The sequence below is a fragment of the Ciona robusta genome, chromosome 1, assembly GCF_009617815.1.
Source record: "Ciona robusta chromosome 1, ASM961781v2".
NCBI lineage: Eukaryota > Metazoa > Chordata > Ascidiacea > Phlebobranchia > Cionidae > Ciona > Ciona robusta.
Genome location: NC_143235.1, coordinates 3,607,763 through 3,634,025, shown reverse-complemented (window position 1 = coordinate 3,634,025; position 26,263 = coordinate 3,607,763). Strand labels below are relative to the sequence as shown.

Below are 26,263 nucleotides of genomic sequence, written 5' to 3'. Positions count from 1 at the left end.
GTCTTCCGTTTGAAACCATGTAAAAAATATTCAAGAAAAAATCACATGTTAGTCTTTAGTTTGAAACCAAACTTGATATTTTATTTCTGCACAGTGCAGATAAGGTGAAAACTGCTGAATAAAAGGGGAAATAGGTGTAAACGTGTTGTAGCGAATATTTTGCTGAAAATTCCTTGGTTAAATTTTGGTCAGGTAGCTTGGGAATTGAATTACACAATACAGAAATGGAACAACATAAAACAGCTCAGGATAAAAGGCACAGAAACAGAAAACAACTTTTATAAGGGGTAAAAAACTTAAACGGGAGAGACTACTGTGTTATTTTTTAATGCTGTTTATTGATTTACCAGATTTCTAGAAACTAATTAAAAAATATGAAAAAGTTCAAAACCTTTTTTGATTTTTTTACACCGACACTGTAACAAAAGATAAATTTGACAAAAACTTGTATTTTTTGCAAATTATTTTTCAAACTGATAAAACAAACCAAGTAATAGAAAACACAGATGTCATCGGATTGTAATTTTTACACAGAGCATAAAAAACAAATGATCTGACCAAATTCTACACAATCAGGTCATTTTAACTCCCCAACCTCTGCAGTGCTGCGAAATATTTTTTTGTGATTTTTTCACACTATACTTTGTGTATGGAAACAAGCAACACAGTAACATTGTCAGCACTTCCTTTTCGCACAGCTTCACTTGCCAGTTTATTGCACGCGGTTTCAAATCGGAAATTTTCCAGGGTTTTGTTGCTACCTTCTGGTGGTTGCAATTCATTATCCTAAATGTTAAAATCATTTATAGTAAAAAACTGATATTTTGTCTTTCACACCGCAACTAAAACGGTAAGATAATAAAAAATAGACCGGCCTAAAAAAATGATATTTTGTCCTACACACGACAAGTAAAATGGATCAAAAAAATGGACTGGACTAAATTTTAATGGTAGACTAGAATTCAAATCCTTGTTTAGAAATACCTGAAGAACTTGCAAAACAAACTGTATGGCTTGATCAGCATCAAAAACTTTCCATAATCCATCACATGCGATTAATATGAAACGATCATTGCTGTTAAGAATGCATCGCTTGACATCAGGTACATTGATGACTCCACATCTTTTATATTGACCATCTCCTATTGAACGAGAGACTTCTAAGATTCCCAAAACTCGACCTTCCCTGTTTGGGAGGGTAAGCAGTGTTTCACATTAGTAAATATGGCAGTGCTTCACAATGAAAAAAAATTAGTGTTGGCAGTGTTTCACAATGGAAAAAAGTAGTGTTGCCAGTGTTTTACAACAGAAAAAAATAGTGTTTGCAATATTTTAACATAAAGTAATTGGTGTTACACAACAAAAATAGTGTTGACAGTGTTTCACAATGAATAAAAATTAGTGTTGGCAGTGTTTCACAACAGAAAAAAAACTCAATGCATTCTGATTGGTAAATAGTAACTGCAGTGTTTTAGTGTTTCCCAAGAAGGTTCTTATTGTTCTTAGGTGTGTTTATGTGTCATGATTCTAAATTAGGATATCTATTTACAACTTTTCTTGATTCATGAGAATTCAATGTTTTCAGACCAATTAAGAACACAGAAGTACAGAATTGTGTATCTCAAAACAAAAATTTAAAATTGACCATGATTTGTAATTTTATTTAACAGAAATGCATGTCTAAAATTTTGAGGAAGAATGTAACAAAAATTTATCGTGATTTGTAATTACATTTGACAGAATTGATATCTCAATTTTTGAGTGGGAATAAAACTTAAGATTTAAAAGTTATTATGACTTGTAACTACATTCAACAGAAATGTGTTTCTCAATTTTTCAGTTATTTTCAATAAAACAATCATTTTAAATATACCGTGATTTATAATTACATTTGACTCATTGTTAATAACAAGTTAACACAAAACCAATGTAACAGTAAGCTAACCTGACGTTGCCTCCAGCTTTTTGTATTCTCATTCTCTCTTCATAATTGCTGGGATTATGGTCCTTACTCAGAGGCACTGAAACGTGCTGTTTTGTTTCACTCTGGTACCGACATAGGATTGCCTGTTTTGGAAAATGGTTAATCAGTAACTTTCGGAACATGTATGTAAATTTTGGAAAATTACCTGTAATTTATTGATAAGGTTTAATTTTGGAAAGTACCCAATTTTTATTGGTTTAAATTTGGAAACCATTTAGTAAATAGCGATTTCAAAAACACACAAACAGTAACTTTCGGGAGACACAAAACATCTATGTAAATTTTGGAAAATTACGGGTAATTTATTGACTTCGGAAAGTACCTAGATTTTGATAGTTTCAATTTGGAAACCATTATAGTAGATAGCAATTGAAACACACATAAATACAACATTATTATATAAACTGCTGCCAGTAGCTGTTTTTGCCAACCCCCCAAAACGATTTATTTAAAAGAAAAAAATCAACGCATACACCTGTTAGGTTAATTAAAATTCTATCAGAGTTTTACTTACTTTGCTGTCCCCTAGGTTTGTTATATAAAGAGTATCATTAAGAACCAATACACAGCATGCTGTTGTTCCATCTTTCCATACTGGCTTGCTGGAACACAATTTATTGGAGTGGGTAGGTTAAAGTAGCAAGGAGGTGTAAAAGTACATAGGGGTTGGGTTGAACAGATACGCGCTGTATAGCTGCTGCATTTTTTGCATAGCTTAAACCACTGTTTTTTTTTATATTTTGTTTAAACAACAGTCGTTTTGCCTTTGATTCACTTTTCTTGTTTTTTTTCAAATAATTTGATCTTTGCTATCAATTTTGAAAAAAAAAAGACATTAAGGTGCACTTTGTAGTGTAAGGTTTACATAAACGTAGAGTAAAAAGTGATTGATTTACCAAAATGAAGCTAAATTCGGTAAGCACTAAAGACACAATTCTTTAATACATACCTTAAATGTGGTGTAAAAGTAATAGATTTACCCAAATAAAGCTAAATGCGGTAAGCGTATAGCGCAATATTTTAATAAATAACTTATGTGAGCTGTAGTGTATGTACCAATGTCTGGCAAATTCTTAATGTGTAAATTTCACAATAGTTTATCATACGACCTATGTAAACTGTAGCGGTTAGTGGTTTTGTCTAAAGCACTCATGCCACATGACTTCAGACAATACATACAAGTTTGTCCACCTCTGGTGCCAATAATGTGTCAGAATTTATTCAAAAATTTTACTGTTTGAGAATAAAAAAATTACATGGGCAAAAATAGTTAAAGGCCCATAAGCCAAATTTCCACAACATGTTAAATGTTGTTTAAGCCAGTGCTTGAGCCATAAAAACATAGGTTTTTATGATAAAGACATTGTAACAATGACTACATACTGCGTAGAAGCTTCTTTTAAAAATTCTTCGTCCATAACTTTAAAAGATTCAAGAATCTGGCGTTTCATTTCTTTATCAAAATTATTGACCGTTCCTGAAAAATATAAAAAAATAAACTAGCCAGAGGAAAATATCTCCGAATAGCAAATATTATAAAATTATGGCTGTATTCTGCAATACTGGGTTTTTGTTTTGGTTTTAATAACATCATGTTATTTCTGGTAATTGAAAACACACATAACCAGTTTATTGATAAACGCGTCTAAATTTCTAAGAAAAATAAATATAAACATTTGCTTAGTAGAAATGTATGAGGTTTTCCGATTCCAGGCAATATTTTGCTGAAAACATCGCTATGAAAATGTCAATAGCTAAGCGGTTAAGTAACTATAGTGTGGGGAAGGGCTGTGTGCATTGTTTTCATTGAACTATTTCAATGGGCGGCTAATTTCTGGGAACAGAGTAATGCAGCTGTCTTTGGGAAGGACGCACAAAGGGATTTGGTTATAAGGGGTTCATAATGTAGCAGGCTAAATATGGGGTGGTTTCCTTATATCAATACTGCTGTATATTGCAGCATATATGATATGTATGAATGTGAATTAATGAATGTAACTTGCTTTATCCTCACATAGCTGGAAAACAACATTCGTTACAACGCAGGTGTTTATACTATACACCTTGTGCCAGCTTACAAGTTACCATGTATACTTTTATGGGTGATATATATAATATATATATATATATATATGTAAAATGTAATTATTGCAAATTATGGATTGATAGCATAGGTAATATCAAGCTGTAATACAAAAAGCTGTATTCTAAAATTCTGATGTTAAACCATGAGTAAGAGGTTCCTAATCCTAAAGTGGTAATTAAGGGTTTTTTCAACAACTACCAAATAATTTGGAACCGGCAGTCTAAACACAAAAAAAACATAAGCACAAAATCAGCTAAGTGTTTATACAGAAGAAAAAAATTACATCTAAAGGCAATAATCCTTTGCATTTCCACTTTAAAATATTAACAAGTTTTATTTTTAAAACCTTTTGGGAGTTTATGTGCCAGATGTACATGTAACCTTCTTGCTGAATGTTCAGATGCTCTTTTACCGCCATGGCCATCAAACACTGCGTAATATGCAACCCTAGAGCTGTAAGAGACGTGATAGGCTTAGGTTATTAATAAGTCAGGCACAATGCAACGTTGGGTACAGAAAAATTGCAAAGTTAATATTAATTTAAAATCCTAATAAGTAAAAAAAGTGTTTTTTTCAATTGTGCGTAGAATTTATTACAAAGGGCATATTAAAGGCTGCATGGACTTTAGTAAAAACTAAAAACTAAAGTTTTGATTACACTGTTGTGCATACACGCAACTCTAAGAATACAAGCCTCACACTTTCGGAGTAAGTTGTTGGAAGTCTGCTGTGCATTCGTCGAGCACGACATGGGCGTCTTGCATTTCATCTCTTTCACCTTTTCTTTCGGCCACATAACCCCGAAGTGTGGCAAGGAACCCCACTGGGAAATGCAAATAATAATACAGGGGTGATGGTGTTAGTATAGTAGGTTGGGTATGATGGTGTATGTCATATTAGCTTTTATTGCCCCATTACTCTGTCAATCAAGAATATTTACAGAATTATAAAACCATATCCTTGTAACTCTAAAAGAATGCTGTTTATTGTTATAAACATGATTAAAAAACATGGAAAATTATGTGCGCATTGTGCGGTATTCATCTTATGCCACAGACCAACAGTAGGGTTCATTTTTTAAGCCACTAATAATGCAAATTGTGGGGAATAACTTTTCAGGGATTTTTAAATTCCTGCGGGGTTACAGGAGTACTGAGTTACAAAAGTTGGTTAAAAGCTGCCATGGGGATAGAATTATCCAACAATTTCGAGCTTGTAAAAAATCAAGTTTATTAAAAAAAAAGAAATGATAGAGTTTGCCTGTCTGAAGAAAATAAGACAATAAATACTTACAATTGGACATCTTCATTTGCTTTGCATTTGACTGCTGAGTGGCTTGCGACATATTATCTGTTGATGACCTTTTACGGGATGTGACTGTAACAAACAGAATGATTTGTAAGACTTTGTTAGTAATAGGCCGATCCTGGCCTAAATCCTGCCAAGCTGCAGGACCTCACTCCATAGAGGAGAACTTAGAAGCCTTTGGTAAATGAAATTTACCAAGGCATTATGCATTTGCCACAGTAGTTGTAATTGCAGAAGCATTATTTCCTACAAAGGCAGATAAATTGACCCTGTACTAATGGGCCAAATGTGGCCCAAATCCCAGGTCTCTAACAAGGACCTCACCCACATAGAATAGCTAGACATGTATTTGAGTTATTTAAAAATGCGTATTAAATACTTTCGAGTATGATACTGCACCCTCAATGCAGCAAATTGCCTTGATGGGTTAGACTCCCATAGAATGTTGACATGTTGAAAATTAAAATTGGACTTTCCCAGCGCTAATATTAAACCCCAAATTGTTTCACCTTGTTGAGTTGCTTGTGGTTGGGAGTACATTCTGTTTTGAAGCATTTCGTTGTCAAGATCCGTGTAGATACTTTCACTCTGCTGTATCCACATATTCAAATCAAACACAGAAAGAAAAACATTAAGTTATATTATTTATATATAGTAGGGTAGGGGAAGATGGGCCACTTTTAGCACTTAATATCAATATCAAAATATAGTGATCCTGTTTTCACAATTAATAACAGTCTATGGCAGCCATAAGGATATGAATTTATATCTCTTTGAATGTTCTTTGTTTACAACCAAATTGGACAAGAAAATGGATGAAATAGTGTCCCATCTTCCCCAACCCTACTATATATAAAATGTGTTTAAATATATTATAAATATTTAACATGTGATGTATAAAAAATGGTTATGTCAAATCTTGTACTATTGTTTTTATCTGACAAAGGTGTCTTAAAACAACACTTATCTCACAAATCAAATGTTACATGTATTTTGTATACAGCTGATAAAAACACAGTACATTATGAAGGCTTGGTAAAAATTAAGACTCAACTAATATATCTTTATTTAAAATTCAACAAGTTATAGAAAAACTGTTCAAATTTATTTGTAATGACAACAAATACAAATGTTTTACCATTAATAAAATCTTTTCTATCTAAAAATATAAGTACACATAAACCAGTTTAAATACTATTTACTTTGACTAGTTTTAGTGACTTTAAAATACATATAACAGCGATTAGGGCTATGCCCTCCATATATTGCGGAGTAGTTAGCGGCTTATCCAGTTCCTGTTCCTGTCTAATTTCGATTAAACAACCAACGTCCCACACTCAAATTGTGGAAATTGAGATTAAATTACAGTTTTGTATCCCTAAGTAAGTCAAACCTACCTGGTTCTCATGGACAGATACTGGAGTTGCTTTTTCTGTTGGTGTAAAAATTGTAAAAAATTAAGTAAAGAGGAATGGCGGTTTGGAAATATAATATACTTGTAAAACTACAATAACATAGTTTAATATCACCACCAGTGGAAAGTTAAGTGATAATATATACGTGTTTGTGTACTTAATGGTTGATGAAATGATGGAATTCGTGTAATAAATTGGACAAAATGTCCTGAGGTTTTTAAATGTACTTTAAATTTTTCTTTTAAAACAAGTTACAAATAAATCAAAATGTATACATACATAACATAAGTTGCTTTAAATTAGATACTTTAATAACCTATTTGACTGCTTAGGTAAATAAAAAGGTATGCCAAAAATATGAAATGTAAACATATATTAAGCAAATTGTGATAACTTACACAAAATAAAACATAAACAATTGTTTAACTTTTTATAACAACAAAAAATAAACATTAATTACCTGGGTGAGGAGAAAGCGGAGGCGGCATATCATTGAACAGAGACATTTCTTTAGTTTATTTCACTACCATAACACGACTTGTTTAAATTCGTATTTAACGCGATTTGCGTTTTGTACAGTACTGGAATATGGTGTCAGTCTAAATGCTGTCTGTAGCGGAAATTCACTGAAATTCAATCCTGAGCGCACATTGGGTTTAATAGTAACATAGTAAACACGTTAAATAACAATCCAGGCGCAGACAAGCAAACATTCAATTTTAATAACAGTCTTTGGTCTTCGCCGGAAATTTATTCATGCACGTATACGCAGATGTTCCTTTTTCTCGTTAGCACCTACATTGAAATGCGATACAACGGCAGGAAAAAGGCAACGGAAGGTGGCTTTTGTGAGAGAGTGACAAAACAAACTTTCGTGTGTTCAATTTTATCCAACGGAAAGCACGCATTCATGACACAATCGTCAACTAGAATTTACGCAATGAATAAACAACACACCGATTACCGCTTTGGGTGAAGATATGTATATAGAGTATTTAATATGTTTACACAACGGGTTTAACAACTCGTTTGCCCTGTTTGTCATTACCGTACCGGGATTGAGCTCGTTAGGAGTTTTGCGAATGTAGTATGTATGCGAACTTAAACTAACTATCAGGATTTCTATATACACATCAAAGTTCTGTGGCCCAAAACGCACCACACTTCGGGACAATACATCAAAGTCCATAGAAAGGTATGGACTTTGCTATACAAGCCCAAAGCATATCACCGTTGTTATATGTCTTTAATATTAACATCATCGTCCGCCACAATAGAACATTTTATGTACTCGTTTTTTAAAGCTGTGTTTTATGCAAGTATGTTTTATGTACTCATTTTTAAAGCTGTGTTTTACACGAGTATATTTATTATGTCCACCTTGTTTTTTCCAACATATGGCACTGTTTGACTGTTATTAAAACGATATTTCCCAAATAATTGCAACATTTGGAAACACGACAATTATTGCACCATATCTTCACAACACTGAAAATGATCTATCTATATAGGGGATTTCCCTTTACCTGCTTTATAAAGAAGACGTAGCGTTGCGAAAAATTGTTTAATTTTTGTGATATTAGCCGAGCTTTTTAAGTATTATTGCCTTTGTTTCGACATAGGCATGGCGTCAAATGAACCCGAGTCGTTAACTGAAGCTATTGATCGTTTAACTTTTTTATTTGGCGACTCCATTCAATTTGAAGAAGAAAAAACGCAAATTTCAATTTCTGGTCTACGATTTTCCGTGGTCGTCTGTGGTCAGTGTATTCATTTTGTTTATTCAGGTAAAAAGTGTACTTTTTGTTGATTTCAGAGTAGGTACCGAATAATGGCCCAAGTTGCATGTTGTGTTTACATGTAGATGTAGCCTAAGTGTGTTTTAACAACTGTTCTTTTGTCACTACATCTTGTCCTTTCTTTAAAATATTTCTAAATCTTTGCTACCATAATCAAAGAGACAAATTAAAGCTAGTAATATTATAGTCTATATGTTCGAGAAAGATATTTTTTTCTGCAAAAACACCAATTAACTATATATAAATCTTCTATCAGAGTGATTATTACCAAGAAATTATACATAAAAAATAAAATAAAGTATATTACAACTAACTTATACTTCATTTTTGCAACTTTAGAGGCGGATGATTTATTGCAAGTTAATTTATCCCAAGAAGTTGATGAAGAAATTGAAATGCAGCGGAAAATCGATCAAATTTTGCTTCAAACTTTAAGCGGGCATTGGCTTGAGCGTGTAACTGCTGTTACTAAGATGTTCAAAAGTTATTTTAAAGAAGGTCTTGAGATGGGAAGTGAAAATATGGATGCCAATGAAGATCATATTGAAGAACATTGTTCCTCACAAAAAAGTGCAACAAATTTGCCACTGGTCTCCCAGAATAAGAAAGGGAAAAAGCCCCCAATGAAAACTGCTTTGGATGTGATTAACAGGTAAAAAGCATTTATATAGCTGTGGGTGTTTGTGTCCCTGGGAAGTTTGATTTTTGTCAGTTTTTAAACCCAATGGTGCCTTATGGCTTTGTGAAAAATATCATCTATGTATTAAAAAAATGAAAAAACTCCCAAGCCGGCATGAAGGTCTGTGAAACAAAACACACCAATTATACGACTTTCGTTGCTTTGCCACACAAGGATAAATAATTTACTTTCTTTCATATGCAGTGATTTGCAGTACATTATATTAAATCCGATGACTGAAAAATAATAAAAATCCGATAACTAAACCTTTTAGAATACGAAACACTTCATACTATTACTAGATCCGCCTATGACTGAAAGAATAAAGCTTTTCAAAACGTTTTTCATTTTAGAATAAAATGGGATGCAGCTTTGGACCCTCATGCCTTTACTGTTGCATATGAAGATAGATTTAAGGGAACCATTGAGAAGGGATTCTCTGAGTTTGACTGGGAGAATGATATCTCTTCTGTTGGACCAGATATTCTCTCCATCCCACAACACAGGATTCAGTATTTTAAATACAAGAGCAGGGTAGTGTGGGATAAAAAGGAGAGAATAGATCACGTCTTTGGTTCTGCTGGTGGGAGGTTAGACATAACGCAGGTGATCACAGCTTTATTTTCTGCGATAACATTTTAAAAAATGTACTTACACTGATAGCATGAAGCCCTATTAATTGAATGTTACTTGCTTTATTTACGCTTGGCCAAAAAATGACAGTCTTTATAACACATGTGTTCTGTTTCAATCACCTCGTCCTCGTGCCAGCTTACAGGTTACCATGTATTTAACTTTGTCTATGCAGGTGATGCTAGAAGAAAAAGCGATGGAAATGAGAATTAGTGATATGAATGAGAATGCTGAGGACGATTTGCAAGATAAGATGGATCAAAAGGCTTCTCGTGAGTAAAACTAGTTGTTGAACTAAACCTTGTGTATTACAGTCAATAAATGGATTTTCCATCATGAATATGTAGGTAAATTGTGCGAAATAATATAGATTTGAAAAGCAAGTTTAAACATCCTTTATCTTGCCTCTATCTATAGTTTAACATGTTACCTGCAATTCCTACAGCATGCTAATGTATGAATAATTTGTATTGTTATAAAAGGATAAATGGCTTATTGTTAGTAAAATTACGCTATTGTCAAAACCTATATAAATATTAGAAAGACTAAGATAGTCCTTCTTTGTTGCTTTTATTATTTGTTTGATATGCGATATGGTACTTTTATATTTTAGGATATGCAATAAGGTATTTAAACAAATATTTATGTTACATATTCATACGATATGTGCTGTGGTACTTAAACAAAAAGTTTATATTTAACATGTTGGTTATATGTATAAGGGCTAACATTAATACAGAAAATAATATATTTTTGAATGAGGTGTTATGAATCTTTTCCACTAATATAGAAGCATAGAATTGGAAGTATGAAAATGTGTATATATGTATAATATTAAGGAATGTCCCTGGTATTGGTATAAACATACTATACATATTACAATTAGTCTTTTTTTGGCCAAGTTCTGACATGCTAGTATGGTGTAGTATGGAATGTAAATATCAACGTCCGGTGCCATACCATTGTGGGCGGATGTGCAAGACACTTAACGGCAACTGCGTCAACTCAGTGGTCATTAATGGGTTGTCCAAATTATCAGTCAAACATAATAAAAAAAAACTCCCTTCAGAAAATAGTAACCTACAAAGTAAAATGGTAACTCGTAAGCTGGCACAAGGTGTATGAAACTAAACGTTCGTGTTATAAGGACTGTCGTTTTCCGGCCACGCGAGGATGAATTAAGTTTCTTAATTCGTTCAAATTTATTCAAAGTATAATGCAGATTCAAGGGCAGGCCGACCCAGCCATTTTATTGGCATTCGTATTGGACAACGAGACATTCAAAACAGGATTGGGCATTTGCAGCAAGAGTTACTGAAGTGTTTGGATACAAATGACAGAACTGAGTTAAAAGGACATCTTACTCCATTATGTAAACTCCATATAACACTTTGCGTTTGTGAATTGAATACAGACACGGAAATTGAAAAGACAAAACAAGTAAGCCTATGTATTTTTATGTACCACTATGATATTCATAGTAAAAAAAATCCCCCGTATTTGCTTTTATCTTGAATCTCATAAACGAGCATCAAGTGTGTGGACAGAACACCTGTGTTACAACAACTTTTGCCCCACTATGCTAGAGTAAATAAATTGCATATAGTCAAAAAATCCCCACACATTTGCCTTTATCTGTTTTTTCAGAAGCGGGCATCAGGTGTAAAAAACAGAACATCTGTGTTACAACAACTGTTGTTGCCCCGCCCTGCTAGAGTAAATGAGTTAAATTTATTTGTTCTGTTCAAGCAATTGGAATTGAAACCCCAGTTTTAGTTTTATACTATGTTATATAAAAAAAATGTTATATAATATATCTATATATATATATATCAGCTTATGTTACACATAGGAGGAAACAAAGTTAAATATAAAATGAAAATAACCTTTGTATTCGCATGTATAAATGCGTGACAATAAGTAACAGTCACAACAAAAATTCAATTTTTTTTACACTGAAATTGAAATACTAGCCCTGTTTATAAAGGCTTTTTTTAAGCTTACAGTGTGCTTGATTAACATCAAACCAGTTAAAAATTTAATGTTAAAGTTTATAATAATAATATTAACTCTTATTTGTCTCGCAATTCTGGTAGCGAAAAATTGAAAAATGTTTAAATCCAAAAGACAGAATATAGCGACAAAACAACAGTTGTTACAACATGATTACTGTTAAAAACATATTTACATTTAATTGGAAGAAAAAATCGTGGTCGCTACACCTAGCAAACAAACAACAAACCATTTATGTTTAAAATATAATAGAAACAAAAGTGTCCGTAAAGAAGATTTTAATCAATATTGTTTTTTTTGCATTATACAGGTAATGCAGAAATTGTCACAAACTATTAAACCATTCAAGGTCACCGTTACAAACACAGATAATTTCAATGAAACAGTTTTGTTTGCTAAACCCCACTCCCAGGAATTGGGAAAACTTAACAACCAAATCATGGAAGCTTTACAGCAAGAAAATATAAACCTAACAGGTCCAGTACAGCACTTGAAATCTTATTTTATGTGTTACTGTTTTTTTTTGCTTATATGTGACTTAGATACTAAATTTTTTAATGCTGCTTTAAATTTAAGTGCTGATATATCATCTCTGTTTTGATGTATGTATTTGAAGGCACTATAATTTTATTGTATATTCTTATCCAATTAACTATAGGTCCCAATTTCCATTTTTTCTTATATCTCTCTTTCATTTCAGGCAACTTCCAAAAATTTGTTCCACACATAACAATATACAAGGTTTCTGCAGCCAAGAAATACCTTTTTCCAAAAATCAAAGGTTTTCTACCAAAAAAGCAAAAATTTGGTTTCCAGCAAACAACTGAATTAGTCTTGTGTAAATTTGGAACAAATGAAGTCCAGAGTGATGGATTTTACCCGGTTTTTGGAACTTTTCCATTGGTTAGTTGCCCGGCTAAATCAAAGGTCATAACGACTGTTGTTGCTCTGCCACGCAAAAAATTTAAAAGCTGCATTTATTAATTCAATTCTATGTTTTTGATAAAAAATGGACAATTCTGTTTTTTATAGAAATTTTACCGTTTTCTTTCTATTCAAACATATGTTTTATAGGCAAGTGATTCAAAGGGACATGGTAAATGGAAAAGACATCCTATAGCATGGAATGATGCTACAGCCAATAAGGTACACGAGATGAATACTTCAACAATGAAAAAACATGAACAACATTTCATGGGTAACTTATACTGTTTTACCTTAAACATTTCATGGGTAACTTATACTTTTCATTTTTTACTTTGCAAGAAGCACATGCATGCCACCAGGGTTTTAAACTCAGTAAAGACTATCTATGCAACAATTGTAAAAAAAAGTTACTTGGGGTTAAGGTACTTTTCTTTTTCATAGCATAGGCTACCTGACTAGTGATTTTGTACACGTTTGTCTAATACTTTTGTCTAGCTTATTTAATTATTTGTGGTTCAGTTTATATATAGAGCCCATGCCTAAAAGTCTTGACTATTGTATGTGTTAATTGTATTACTGTCTTCGCTATAGAGTGCCATGTCTGTAAACATTTATTTTTCTTTTAATTCCATTTCCAACCATTTCTCTTAATCTTTTGTAGCAGAATATTCAGGAGCGCCAAAAAGGCAGAGAGGAAAAAAATATGATACCATTGTTGGAATATCTTTAAGTTCTGTTCTTCGTCATAATAAATACGGGTTTAAAGTTAATAAAGGTAACATTATAAATTACAAGATACATATAATCATATATTAGAATATAAGATATTGGTTTGTGGTTCTGGAATGAAGCTATAGTCTGCTGTCCTGCTGGAATAAAAAATATAATTGTAGTTTGCTGGTATTAGAAAATAGTCCTAAGGCCAATGTATAAGCTGTTTAAGCCGGTGCCGTAGCACAGCTGGTTTGTGTGAATGCCTCTATCCCAGAGGTTATGGGTTGAAGGCTGGCCAAGGGCTTAACGACAATTGCTCCAACCCAGTAGTCACAAATAGGGTATCTAAATTGTCAGTCCCAACAAAACCATACCCCTACCAAATTCCATTAAAGTTGCAGTTTTATATTACACCAAATTACATAGTCTAGTAAAATTGTAAATATTTTAGAGGGTTACGTGCCAGTGGATGCAATTCTAAAACATCAGCATTTTAATAAACTCGGATTAACGAGAGAAGAAATGCACAGAATTGTGAGGGAAAATGACAAACAGAGATTTACCATACAAGTTAATGAAGATGGAAAGGAAATAATAAAAGCAAACCAAGGACATTCCGTTGAGGTAAATAGGAATCTCTAATGGGTAATTGTAATGCAAAAAGCTAAGCAAAGACTATTTAAACTAATGGCAAAATGCCTATAATTCCAATGTAAATTCCTAAGTTTATATTTTGTCTTTTCAATTGCAATGACAAAAATATGAAACAAATAAAAGACTTTTTAAACTTATGGTAAAAAATGCCTATTATTGTAATAGATAACTAAGCTTATTTTGTCTTTTCGATTGCAATGACAAACGTATGAAACAAACAAAAAAAGACTTTTTAAACTATTGGTAAAAATAAGTGTGCACACTGTTTGCTTTTTGATAAATAACCTTTTCGCTGGCAGCTTCCAGTTTTTCACAAAAGATTAACCCTCAAACAGTAGATAATTGCATTTTCAAATGTTTGGCACCTGTGCGCCTAAAATAGGTGTGGTTTCTAAATTTGCACTAAATCAGTTCATGTAATGTAAAGGTTTTATGGAAGTAAAAAGACAATTTCTTATACTTGTCCACATTTTTAGGTCAGTTCCTTAAACTTGATGCCAATTACTGATGCATGTGAGTTTCATGATGTGATTCATGGGACATTTTGGACAGCTTGGAAATCTATTAGAAAACAAGGTTTACATCGCAGAAAGGTAAATATATTGTTAAGTTTTGTTGTTGTTTTTAATACATGTACAGTGTGCATGGGGTGTACAACAACAGGAGTGCTCGCCTGTAAAAGTACTTCTATCTTTTTGGATCACTAGGCAGGCAGTGATAAATTGTACATATCATGTTTACAGTAAAAAAGTACACAGGTATTTATAAGGTTACCCTGTTAAGGTATATATATGAATTATAACTTGTAGATAATAAATATCATGTTCACAGTAAAAAAGAAAATGGATATTTATTAGGTATATATATATAATGGTTATAACTTGCCAGTGGCCATGGTTGCGCTAATATTGTGTATGTATGAAAGACCTAGACCTAAAATATACAATAGTATTTTGTTTTTATGGTCTTATGCGTATCTTTCACAGCGTATGCATATTCACATGACTACTGCTGAGCCAAATTCTGACCAGCAAGTAATAAGTGGAATGAGATACAGCTGTAATGTATTTGTTCATATAGACATGGGACAAGCAATTAAAGGTAAATATTTGCATTTTCTATTCCCCTTTGAAATAGAGTGAAAAATTAGGCGTTTTTTATCTAGTGTCATATTAAATATCAAAACATAAAATGCCAGAATAACATTTACACCAAATTTTTAATATTTAATTAGCAAAATGTTGCTATTTTGTGATCTAACATTTTAGCCATATTGAAAATTTCTCCCAAATTGGTAACCTAACTTAGTGAACCAAGAATATTTTTAGTTTTTCCCACAACCCAACCAATGTATATTTAATTTTAGTGCCCCTCAATTTTTTCAGATGGAATACCGTTTTTTCTTTCCGAAAACAAAGTAATTCTTTCACCAGGGGACAAAAATGGATACTTACGACCAAAATACTTTAGAAAAGTTGAAGGAATATCAAATGGAAAAAGTTATTAACTGAAACATTTTCTAACTACCATAAGTTTTGCAAAACAATAATAACCACAAAGTAACATACATGGTAACTCATAAGCTGGCACAAGGTGTATGAAACAGAACACCCATGTTATAGCAACTGTCGATTTAAAAGCAAGTCTTATTCATCCATTACCTGCTTTTTAATTCAATGTGTTTTGGCAGGAATTAAACTACTGGGTGAAATTATTCATAAAGAAAATCTGATAATAGAAGATATCATTGAAGCTATGCTATCTAAAGTAGAAGAGGAAGAGATAAAAAGTTCCTAGCTGTTTCTAACCTGGTCATAACCTGCTAAACAAAATAAATATTTTTTTTAATTATAATTTATTATAAGTTGGGTGTATTATTATTCTATACTAATCATTTGCTTTCATCTTCAAGGTTTCTAATTTTTCTTTTTTTTTTCTTTTTTAAATGTTTATTGCGTATGTATCTGCTTTGTTAAATGAAAAAGGCAATTGCTTGTAGCACTTAGAATTTTTAGATAGCGCTTTTATTAGGTGCAGCTTTTTTCAAATTTCCTGAACCTAATAACGCATTAAAACTAAAATCTAGCACAAAAACTTTCATGTGTAAACTACAAAAATATAAAACTAGTTTTATGTTTGGAGTCCAGAGGAAGAAACACATTACACAAACTGTGTTTTAATCCAGACAAATTTGCTCATGATGCATACAACAGTCAGATCATACTATTTTAATTAGGGTTTGGATATCTATGGTTCAAGCATTTTTCATCCTAAAATTTTTTTGGAACTTGGAAACATGTTATTAGCAAAAACATGTTATTAGCAAAATATCATTCAGTCAATTACCAAAAATTTTATTTATCATTTTTAAAAAATAGCTCTAATTTAAACCCTGCATAATGCAATACTACTTTAATTTGCATGTTGTATGTGACAGTTTCTGCTTCGGGATGTGAAACTTTTGTATGCATTTATTTCAACAAGGATAAGAAAACAAGGTAAAAAACTAACAATGTAAGTGACCAAAGAATTTATAATTCAGTCTGCACGAAACAAATACGACACACATAACTAATAAAAAGTCGAAAATGCATTTGAAAGAGTGAATATTAAACCGAAACACAAATTTACTGGTGCAGCATATACTGAATATCTACTCAGAATAAGGATCAAATAAAGTTATCACTATTGTTATATCAACAGAACTAATTTTATTTATTGAAATATTCACTGTATGTTTAGTGTTAGCTTCGTAAGTTGAATGAGAAATCTCATAATCTGGTAGTACAATAGCAGAAGCTGGAACAGTTATGTTATAAGTCCGTAAGAGACACCTTGACAAGTTTTCAGGGGTTAAAACCCAATTAACATCTTGAGGAAATGGGCATTTAAATAAAGATTTGGACTGCAGCCACAACAGCATCTGTCGCCCACTACTTGTTTGATTGGATACAGAAATTTCTTTAAAACCTGCTAGGTTTTCAGGTGAAGCATAAACTGCTTGCTTTTTATTAAGCAAAGTCCGACTCATCATTTTTGGCAGCGAAACAACTTCTCCTTTTACCCCAATATCCAGCAAATCTGTTGTTAACATTACCGAGAGTTTCTTTGGTCCACCATCAATGTCTGTCACTCTATATATAAAATGCTTTTTTTTCAATTTTAAAGAGTCTTCTTTGCCAATTTTTGGTAGCTGTAACGTCCAATCTCTTTTTAACTTCAGTGTATGAGCTGAAACTGCTTGAACAATCACTGCTGGGTGACGTTTACAGACACACAGATATTGAAACGACTTGATTCCAAGCATTTTGAGCTATCCTTTAAAAGCTGATTAAAATAGAATCGATTTCACGCAGCCATCGATTTTCGGGGAGTACAAAGTTATGTTATTTCTATGGTAACAGATTTTGCACGCGTGCTATGATTATGACGTCACAACACCTTATTGTAAAAGTATTATTTCCGAATTATTAAACTATGATTGTATAAACATAGTCGCTAAGTTATTTGTAGTAAATACGTCGGCCGGTGTTTTGTAGCAACTGAGCTATGGCTTCAACTGCGCAAAGTCCATCGTTGTTTTATCAAAGCATTCAAGCTATCCTAAAAAGCTGGACTGGCTTGCAGGTAATCAAATTTAAACTGTAAGTTTTGCTGCAAACGTAATATGCGTAATGAATAAATTAGATCAGTAAGTTAATTTTACATTACGTTGGGTATAATTGGCTTAGGAATACAGTTTTTCATTTACGTATAATAACACAACGTCATGGTACAAGTTGTATTTAATAACAAAAATCACAAAGTTCTTGAATTTATGCTAGTTGTATTTGAGTAACTCTAGATTTAATAATCGCTTTAAAATGTTGTTATATTTCAGCTGGCAGTTGCGCATGGTTTTGGAGGTTTACACAGCAGTGAAAAAGCTCAGTGGCTTGTTGGTGTAATTGAAACGTTCTTCAAAGAAAATGGTATGTTTTTATAACCGAATAACCACATATCATTTCTATTATCATATAACCACATATATATATATATTGGGGGTTTAAGTAACAAACCTTTTTAGTATACATGTTTAAACCCCCTCTTTTTTGGAAGTGAAAATGTGTACAAATTAAATGTACCTTCTAGCCACCGTTTGTTTTTTAGCTGCTTCATCATATAAGCATATTCCCTTTATTTTCAATAAAATTAAATCATTTTTCTTTGTTCACTTTTATTCCTGATAATCTGCACTGTTATAGCAAAAAGTTGCTAATTTCAATATGGCTGATATTTACTGTAAAACCTACAGTACAGATGCTATAAATATAGAAGCTTATGAATTGGAAGAAATAAAATTCAATCATTTTTTGTTCACTCTCATTCTTGATGAACAGCATGTATATATATCAAAAAATAGGCGTTTATAAAATTTTTGACATTTTACTATAAAACTCACAGATGATATAGAAGCTTATGAATTGGAAGACTTCATTGATGAAATAATGGCCACAGAATTCAACACTTTATCTGAAGACGATGGAACAAAAGTAATTTCCCAAGAAATTTGTAACCAGTTTCAATATTGGAAAGAAGGAAGATATAAAGAAATGAAGGAAAGACTTCAAAAACTTGAGTGTGTTAACTTGGCTGAATGTATGAATGGGAATATGGAAACTAGTGAACAGGTATGTACCTAGTTATGATAGTTAGTTAACATAACATGACTATCTCTTCGGATACGGTAGCGATGATCAGGTTAATTCATACAACAAAAAAGAAGAAAATTAGCAACAAAACAGTTGTTATACACACGCTGTGGGTAAAAACCTAATTAAAAAAGTATCAGATAAGCATGGCTGATAAACCTTTTTCAATCAAGTTTCAATCATTTATTATTCCTTGTAGGTTGTAGGTTGTATGTTCAAATGTAGCCTTCCAAATTATGCAATTTTGTTACCATAAAAATTCCAAATGCTAATTAGAACACTAATTTATCTGCCTGTTTGAATGCAATAACAAAAAAGGTAATTACCAGATTAGTTGGTATGTAAACTGTTACAGTTGCTACTTGTAACTTAAAGTGTTTTTGCTAACTTACAACAAAGCAGTTAATTTGATAGGCCAAATGACAAGGTACAAAACTTTGTATAAAACCTTGTGCGTTATATAAAGTGTCTGCAGCCTATTGAAATTAACATCCATTATGGTACACCACAGTATGGGGTACGGGTCGTGTCTTTACGCACACTTTTGTTTCCATTAGAAGTTTAACTTAATTAAATAAAATGGCCCATCTGTCCGCTAGGTGTAGCGACAACGCTTACTTTCTTCCAAATAAATGTGAATATGTTTTTAACTGTTAGCGTGTTTCAGCAACTGTTTTGTCGATATATTCTGTCTTTTCGTTTAAAATATTTCTAAATCTTTGCTACTGTAATCGAAGAGACAAATAAAAGTTATTATATTGTTATTATTATATTAATATGTCATATTTTTACAAATTTATGACTTGTTCAATTTTAGATTCCTGATGAAGAGGCAAATAAAATACTGGAAGGCATGACCATCTGTGGTCCAGATGCAATATCAGGGGACACTTCTGTAAAAGATACCGAAAAAACTTTTAATGAAACACCCGGTGCTTCTGATTTAATAGCAGATGATGAATGGACCACTGTAACAACACGCGCAAGGCGGAAACGAAATAAATAAAAAGAGCGTTTTATATGATTTTTAGTTGTAAAAAAAGTTGATTATTTTAAAAAAAGAGTTCTTAATAGAGTGTAGTTGCCTAGTTGTTAATGGAAATTGCGTATTGCAATGGAAGTCGCTGCTACCATTGTGGGCGTGTGTGTCATTGGGCAAGACACTTAACGGCAATTGCTCCAACCCAGTGGTCACTAATGGGTTGTACAAATTATCAGCCATACATAAAAAAAAAAATAATCACCCACAAAGTAACATACATGGTAACTCGTAAGCTGGCACGAGGTGTTAAACCTGTGTTATAACGACTGTCGTTTTCCGGCCACGCGAGGTTAGAGTAAGTTACATTCATTCATTCATTCAACTTGCTTTAACCTAGCGTGGCCGGAAAACAACTGTCGTTGTAACACAGGTTTCTGTTTCATAAACCTCCAAATATGTAACTTAGTGGGTAATTTTTTTTCTTATTGTATGGCTGACAAGTTAGACAACCTTTTAGTGACAACTAGGTTGGAGCTATTGCCGTTAGGTGTCTTGCCCAAGTACACATACGCCCACAATGGTTTGATGAAGACTTGAAGCTGCTGGTTTGATGAAGATTTGTTCAAGTGAGAGATTCCCTTATTACAGATGGGGTGAAGTTTCAGATGAATTCAAAGTAAACCTTGCTGATCAATACGGAGAAGTTCTGGTGCTAAAGAAGACTGACATTAATTAAATTATCTTTGGATACAATTTTATATTAGAAGGGGGAAAATAGAACACCTTTTCAGTCGATTTTGTCGTCCCATATTTGGTAGTAAACAAAGAACATTTAAACAATTATAAAACCGTATCCTCACAACTTCCATAGACCGTTTTTGATTGTTCAAAATACGATTAGGGTATTTAAATATTATGTATTAAGTGTGTCCCATCTTCCCCCGCCCTACTATAACACTGTATAGCAGCATAGTTAGAATTAAACAATAATTACAATTAACGATTGTGTATAAAACCTTTCCAAATAAGCCTTGTATTTTATCGCAATGGATTTGCCTAGGGCCACTGGCAACACATTGTTGCTTGTGTTTCTACTAAATTGCGACAGCTTCATACGAATGGCAAAAACAGTGTTCACAGGCGCTAGTGGCCTTAAGAAATATGGGAGGAAATACCATTAAACTAAAAAAACACGGGAAACACATGATACTGCAATCTAACGCGTAATCATCAATCAGCGCCTCACGCTTTTCGTTTTATGTTGCTTATAAACCACTACCTTCCAACGCGCTGCATTCACAACACGAAGGAGCTTAGATGAAGTTAGTTCCGCATCAAAATTGGATTATTTGTTTCAAGACCTTTAAGTTGAGTATTGTTTAACTAGCTATCTGACTGACCAGATCTGTGTTAGTATTATAATATTGTTATTATTTATAACTACTGATACTACATTAACGCAACTATTATTCTAAGTTTAATATTAATTTCCTTTAAATAGTAATTTACCTTGCGTTTTAAACTAAATAGGTTATTGACAAATTTGCGCGACGGTTCTTTATCACGTCAATATACACTCGCACGCATTGATTTATATCCGCAATCGCTTTCGTGATACGTCGTAGTCGTTCCGACTATTCGTTGTGTCGTAAGTGTGAACGACAACGTGTTATAACCGCGACGGTCGCGATAATTCTGTCACAGTTCGGTTCCTGCACGATTTCGACGTCACAATGCGGTTTCTTTTGCGCATGCGTTTCGCGTCGTTTTCATGGGGCCCCATGCGCGCTTTTCGTTAGCATCACGCAAGGCACATTATTAATATTTTAGTTTATGCTTATACTTTTGCGCATTGTGCGCGAAGGTTGAAAGAAGATCAAAGAATCGGTAAGGTTAACCGCAATAGGCATTGTTACGTAACACAGGATCTTTTTTAGAAACCTCGATGATGTGACGTCACGAAGTACCAACGCAACAGAAGAACCCACTTCGTAAGATTTTTTTTGTCACAATCTTTATTGTTTGCAACTTTTGTGTGTCTTAGAACTTTTTATGTGACGCCACAGAGGATCAAGATAGCCATCATCAAGATGACGAAGTCGGAATAACGGTAATTATGACGTAATAATAATGGTATGTTACCTTAACGAATACATTGTTTGTGTTTCAGAAAGTCGGCGAATGCTGCTTCAGAAAAAAAAGCCCAAGGTAGTGTAGAATGTTTAATATGTATTACTGTTGGGTAATATGAATGCCATTAGCATATAATATTGCCTAATTCTCAATCGTAATTTTAATTATTTTTTTTACGAGTGATGAGATTACGATTCTATAGTAGGTTTGGGGAAAGATGGGACGCCTGTTCATTCTATTTTCTCGTCCAATTTGGTAGTAAACAAAGAACATGCAAAGAATTATAAAACTGTATCCTCACGACTCCCATAGCCTGGAAACCGTTAGTAATTGCTTAAAACACGATCAGGATATTTTGTATTATTCGTTGTTTACTAACAAATGGGAATAGAAACGATTGAAAGCGTACAATCTTTCTCCAGCTTCCTATTAATTTATATACTAACTAATACTTATGTTTACAGCTGAAGCACAAAGACGAAGACGCCGGTAACGGATGATGGTTTGAGGTTTGAGTATTAATAAGTGTTGTGTGTGTATGTGTGTTTTTTATGTGTTACACTCTTACAGTGCTATGTCCATTTCTGCTGGGTCTAATGTGACCAGTGTTTTTCAGTCAGTCACTACATAGTGCATTTTGCATAACACTGAAACGTAGGCATTAAAATCATGGCAAACATCTTGCTGGATCAGAGTTTGTTGTTGTACACTCTATTGAGTGTTTCTTCTGCAAAGATCGAATTTTCAGCGATTCTGTATTGTCCTAATCACCTGGTAAGAACGAAATGTTGGTACACAAATACTCGAGTAATATTAACGCGCTTTATAATACACACCTGTTTAACTTTAGAATCACTTCGTAAGAGCAAAACACAAATACTTTTGCAATATTATTGCGTTTTATAATACACATCTTAAGTTTAAAGTACCCCGTTTAATTTGAGGGTAATTTGTCTAAATCTACATTTCCTGTTTTAGTACCACACTACGTGTAAGCCTGATTGTGACGCTGGCCACGTCACAATTATGCTATACGTCGATGGGTCATCATGTCTCACGTCCGATGCGGTTACGTTACTGTCGGTTTAGTTCCGCTACAGCTGTAAGTTTGATTGCGTGGACGTCGCCGCATTGTGCTACAGTGGTGCTACGCTCGGTTATTTAGGCCACTGCAAGCGCGGTACGCAACAACCAATGCAGTCTTCCGTAACGGTCGGTGCGGTGCGTAACATCCGGACGATATTATATTGTGCAAAGATGTAATAAGAGTATCGCGGTACCAACATGGCGACTTACCGAGTGATTGGGACATGTAGAGCTGTTGTTGGCTTCGATTCCTTGTGATCGAACATTTAATATGGTGTACACTGCAGATGATTATCCTTCAGGATTTGAACCATAGATTTTATGTAGATGTTTCAATGATTATGTTTGCGTTAATTGCTAGTTTTTCGTAATTGTCCCATTTTTGTATGGATGAGCTGTTGTGTGCATTGTGTGTTTTGTCACTTTCTTTGTGCACATCGTTGTATTGTTTTTGTCTTTTTGTCGGTGTGTGTTTGTGTTTGTTATGCACGGTGTGTGCATTTTATGTCTTTTTGTCTATAGGGTTTCTTTAACCTGCGTGGATTATCTATCCCGCAAGGGTTTCTCACCTAAAAAGTAGAAACCCACTACCATTGGCTGGGGGCTTGTCGTGCCGTAGTGGCTTTCCACCAACGCCAGCCACATAAATATGAAGGTATTTTAATCTTTTGTTTTACAGAAGGAAATTTAAACTCTTTACTTCTATAGTTTGAGTTACAATTGTTCCATGTCTGGACCTTAGAAATTGTGGATGAGTGCCGGTAATAGTTACATATAACAATCGCAAATTTTCACAAAACACCTTTTTGTTTTTGTTGTTGATTTGAAATAAATAAACTCCGTTTTGAAACGTGTATTTATCGTTCTGCAGTATACAAGCAGGTGTTAAGACAGTTACGGAACATAAAGTATTGTCCGAAGGGTTCGATAGTTTACGGAGCATATAGCAAATTCAAATTTGTCGTGTGTTATATATAGTAGGGTAGGCGGCAGGGGAAGATGGGACACATTTAACAAATAATATCCAAATAGCCTGCTCGTGTTTTAAACAATTAACAACGGTCTGTGGAAGTCACGAAGATACGGTTTTACAATTCTTTTAATGGTGTTTGTTTACTACCAAATGGAAGAAGAAAACAAAAAGAGAAGATGTTCCACCTTTCCCCAGCCTACTATATATACATTTTCTTTAAATGTCTGTGGTTAGAAGGGAAATTTGTAAAACCTTCTAATGATTTTAATCTTCAACACAAACATGATAATATATATTAGGGTGGGAAAGATAGGAAATCTTCTTATTCTCTTTTCTCGTCTCACTTGGAAGTAAACCTAAAGTATTCACAGAAATGCTGCGGGAAGTTATCTTGAAGTAGATATTCCAGCGTGATTGACATGTGTACCTAGAACTCAGCGCATTAGGCGTCCTATTAAGGCTCTTTGGAACAGGAAGTTATCGTGAAGTGAATTATTTCAACATGGTTAAAAACTATATAGTAGAAAAGGGTAAGACGGGGTACTGTTAGGAACCGAATTCCATATTTTCTGATCGCAGTTTGAACAATCATCGACGCTTTTTTTAGAATCGTGAATCATCTGTAGCAAACTGTTATAATGGAATCTCTTAATGTGTATTTATAATGTCACCACATAAAGCCTTTTGTTAGCTGTGTGACCTTTACTATCTTAATGCAGCGATCTTCTGTGTTGTATTTTTTTTTTCAAAATTTAAAGAAACCTGAATTGTTACACATGAATTCAATATTTGCATTTAGTTTGTTTTTATTGCTCGAGGACGAGAAAGATTAGTTTCAGCAAACATATTTCTTTGAGTCACTGAAGCTGTACGTTTCTTTCATCTACATTTCCGGCATATCCTCTTCAGCCGAGATGTCTTCTATTTCATCTCCAGCTTCAATAATTATAATGTACATTAAAATAAGTAATTCTCAACTTAAAAAAAAATTAAAACTAATTAAATTTTAGCTTACTTTTATAATAGAAAAGAACGCTTTATGTATATAATAACAACGGCAAGAATATTTTACATATAGTAGGGTGGGGGAAGATGGGACACCTTTTCGTTTAATTTTCTCTTTTTATTTGGTCGTAAACATTCAATGAATTATAAAACCGTATCTTCACGACTTCCACAGACCGTTGTAAATTGTTTAAAACTCGATCAGGCTATTTCGATATTAGGTGTTAAAGGTGTCCCTTCTTCCCCCACTCTACTATATATCTATTTCTATATTCAGGTTTATATAACTATTTAATATACAAAAGTGGAAATTTTATTCAAACTAATGGTTTACCTGATTCCTCGTCTTCGTTCATGTCCTCAGCACTAGAAAAAATTTCATGTTTTAAGATTTGGAATTGTCTCGGTTGCTCTATTAGTCGCACACAAATCATAAGTACATTTACCTTTGTTGGTCATAACGACGACGACGACGCCAATAATATCGACGACGACGGAAATGTCCACGACGACGATAACACCAACTCTCTCCCTGCTCAGCGAAGCAGATGAGCGCGATGAGAAGAACGATGAGAAGTTTTCGATCCATCTTCCAGTTGTTGATCAACTTGTGAAGAACCAGCAAACGAACCTCTATTTATAAGTCACCGATTTCATTCTCTATATTTAGCTACCAAAGAGGGAAGTAATCATAGGCACCAAAGTAGGCGGATTACTGAGCAACTGAGCACGAAGATAAAGTTCGGTATTTAATCGGAACTATATTGGCATGAGTCGTTGTGGGTTTGCATGAGTTGAGCAATTAGTTGACACTGTAATTCGCCAACTGGGTATTCTAATTGAAATCTAGCAAAGGACACAGAAGTGTTAGAAAACATTCAATATGAAAAATTACGCGTAAAATGAATAGATAAATATTGTATTATATCATGGTAAGCAACTACACGCTAAATCCATCATTCCGGCCGTGGTAAAAACATGTTTTTAAGTTTAGTTAATACTACAAGCATAGCAAACAAATACCAAAGCGTTCCAAGAAGATAAATATTTCAGCCCAAACTAAAATCATGTTTCTGCGAAAAATAATTATTTTAAATAGTGAAAAAAGATGTAAAACGTTTCACAATTGTGGGCTTTAAGTTTATAATATAGACTCTTTAATCTTTTTGGACATAAATCAT

General features: G+C 33.4%; 4 protein-coding genes and 2 long non-coding RNA genes across 9 annotated transcripts; 2 read left to right on the top strand and 4 right to left on the bottom strand.

Moving 5' to 3' along the window:
• Nucleotides 1-48: 48 nt before the first annotated feature.
• Nucleotides 49-7,510, bottom strand: LOC149741525 (integrin-linked kinase-associated serine/threonine phosphatase 2C-like). 2 transcript variants are annotated; one of them, XM_089893827.1, is made up of 11 exons: nt 7,254-7,510; nt 6,776-6,810; nt 5,888-5,966; nt 5,364-5,447; nt 4,770-4,893; nt 4,417-4,523; nt 3,368-3,461; nt 2,499-2,586; nt 1,946-2,067; nt 985-1,186; nt 49-786 (listed from the first exon to the last, which is right to left on the bottom strand). In XM_089893827.1, exons 1-11 carry the CDS (start codon nt 7,297-7,299, stop codon nt 637-639), a joined length of 1,131 nt encoding a protein of 376 aa, XP_089749953.1. In that variant the 5' UTR covers nt 7,300-7,510; the 3' UTR covers nt 49-636. The 2 variants fall into 2 exon arrangements, with proteins under 2 accessions (XP_089749953.1, XP_089749944.1); XM_089893818.1 differs by having other exon boundaries at nt 5,888-5,969; nt 7,254-7,507.
• Nucleotides 7,511-7,819: 309 nt separating this feature from the next.
• On the top strand, nt 7,820-17,759 carry LOC149741523 (uncharacterized). 3 transcript variants are annotated; one of them, XM_089893260.1, is made up of 14 exons: nt 7,820-8,580; nt 8,932-9,244; nt 9,625-9,877; nt 10,080-10,176; nt 11,127-11,344; nt 12,228-12,393; nt 12,618-12,820; nt 12,992-13,115; nt 13,509-13,619; nt 14,010-14,182; nt 14,689-14,805; nt 15,199-15,313; nt 15,598-15,711; nt 15,903-17,759. In XM_089893260.1, the coding sequence occupies exons 1-14, from the start codon at nt 8,418-8,420 to the stop codon at nt 16,007-16,009; spliced, it is 2,274 nt and encodes a 757-aa protein (XP_089749386.1). In that variant the 5' UTR covers nt 7,820-8,417; the 3' UTR covers nt 16,010-17,759. The 3 variants fall into 3 exon arrangements, with proteins under 3 accessions (XP_089749386.1, XP_089749345.1, XP_089749426.1); XM_089893219.1 differs by having other exon boundaries at nt 13,506-13,619; XM_089893300.1 differs by lacking the exon at nt 15,598-15,711 and having other exon boundaries at nt 13,506-13,619.
• Nucleotides 16,666-17,519, bottom strand: LOC149741524 (large ribosomal subunit protein bL9m-like). The gene has a single exon (XM_089893983.1). It carries the CDS (start codon nt 17,517-17,519, stop codon nt 16,866-16,868), a length of 654 nt encoding a protein of 217 aa, XP_089750109.1. The 3' UTR covers nt 16,666-16,865.
• On the top strand, nt 17,676-19,927 carry LOC149741522 (pre-rRNA-processing protein TSR2 homolog). The gene is made up of 4 exons (XM_089894030.1): nt 17,676-17,839; nt 18,093-18,183; nt 18,656-18,882; nt 19,721-19,927. Exons 1-4 carry the CDS (start codon nt 17,762-17,764, stop codon nt 19,907-19,909), a joined length of 585 nt encoding a protein of 194 aa, XP_089750156.1. The 5' UTR covers nt 17,676-17,761; the 3' UTR covers nt 19,910-19,927.
• Nucleotides 18,704-21,598, bottom strand: LOC149741521 (uncharacterized). Its single transcript, XR_016387376.1, has 2 exons — nt 21,395-21,598; nt 18,704-20,597 (listed from the first exon to the last, which is right to left on the bottom strand). It is a non-coding gene; the product is annotated as an uncharacterized LOC149741521 (long non-coding RNA).
• A 3,267-nt stretch (nt 21,599-24,865) lies between these two features.
• On the bottom strand, nt 24,866-25,713 carry LOC149741520 (uncharacterized). The gene is made up of 3 exons (XR_016387373.1): nt 25,529-25,713; nt 25,417-25,448; nt 24,866-25,013 (listed from the first exon to the last, which is right to left on the bottom strand). It is a non-coding gene; the product is annotated as an uncharacterized LOC149741520 (long non-coding RNA).
• Nucleotides 25,714-26,263: the final 550 nt, after the last annotated feature.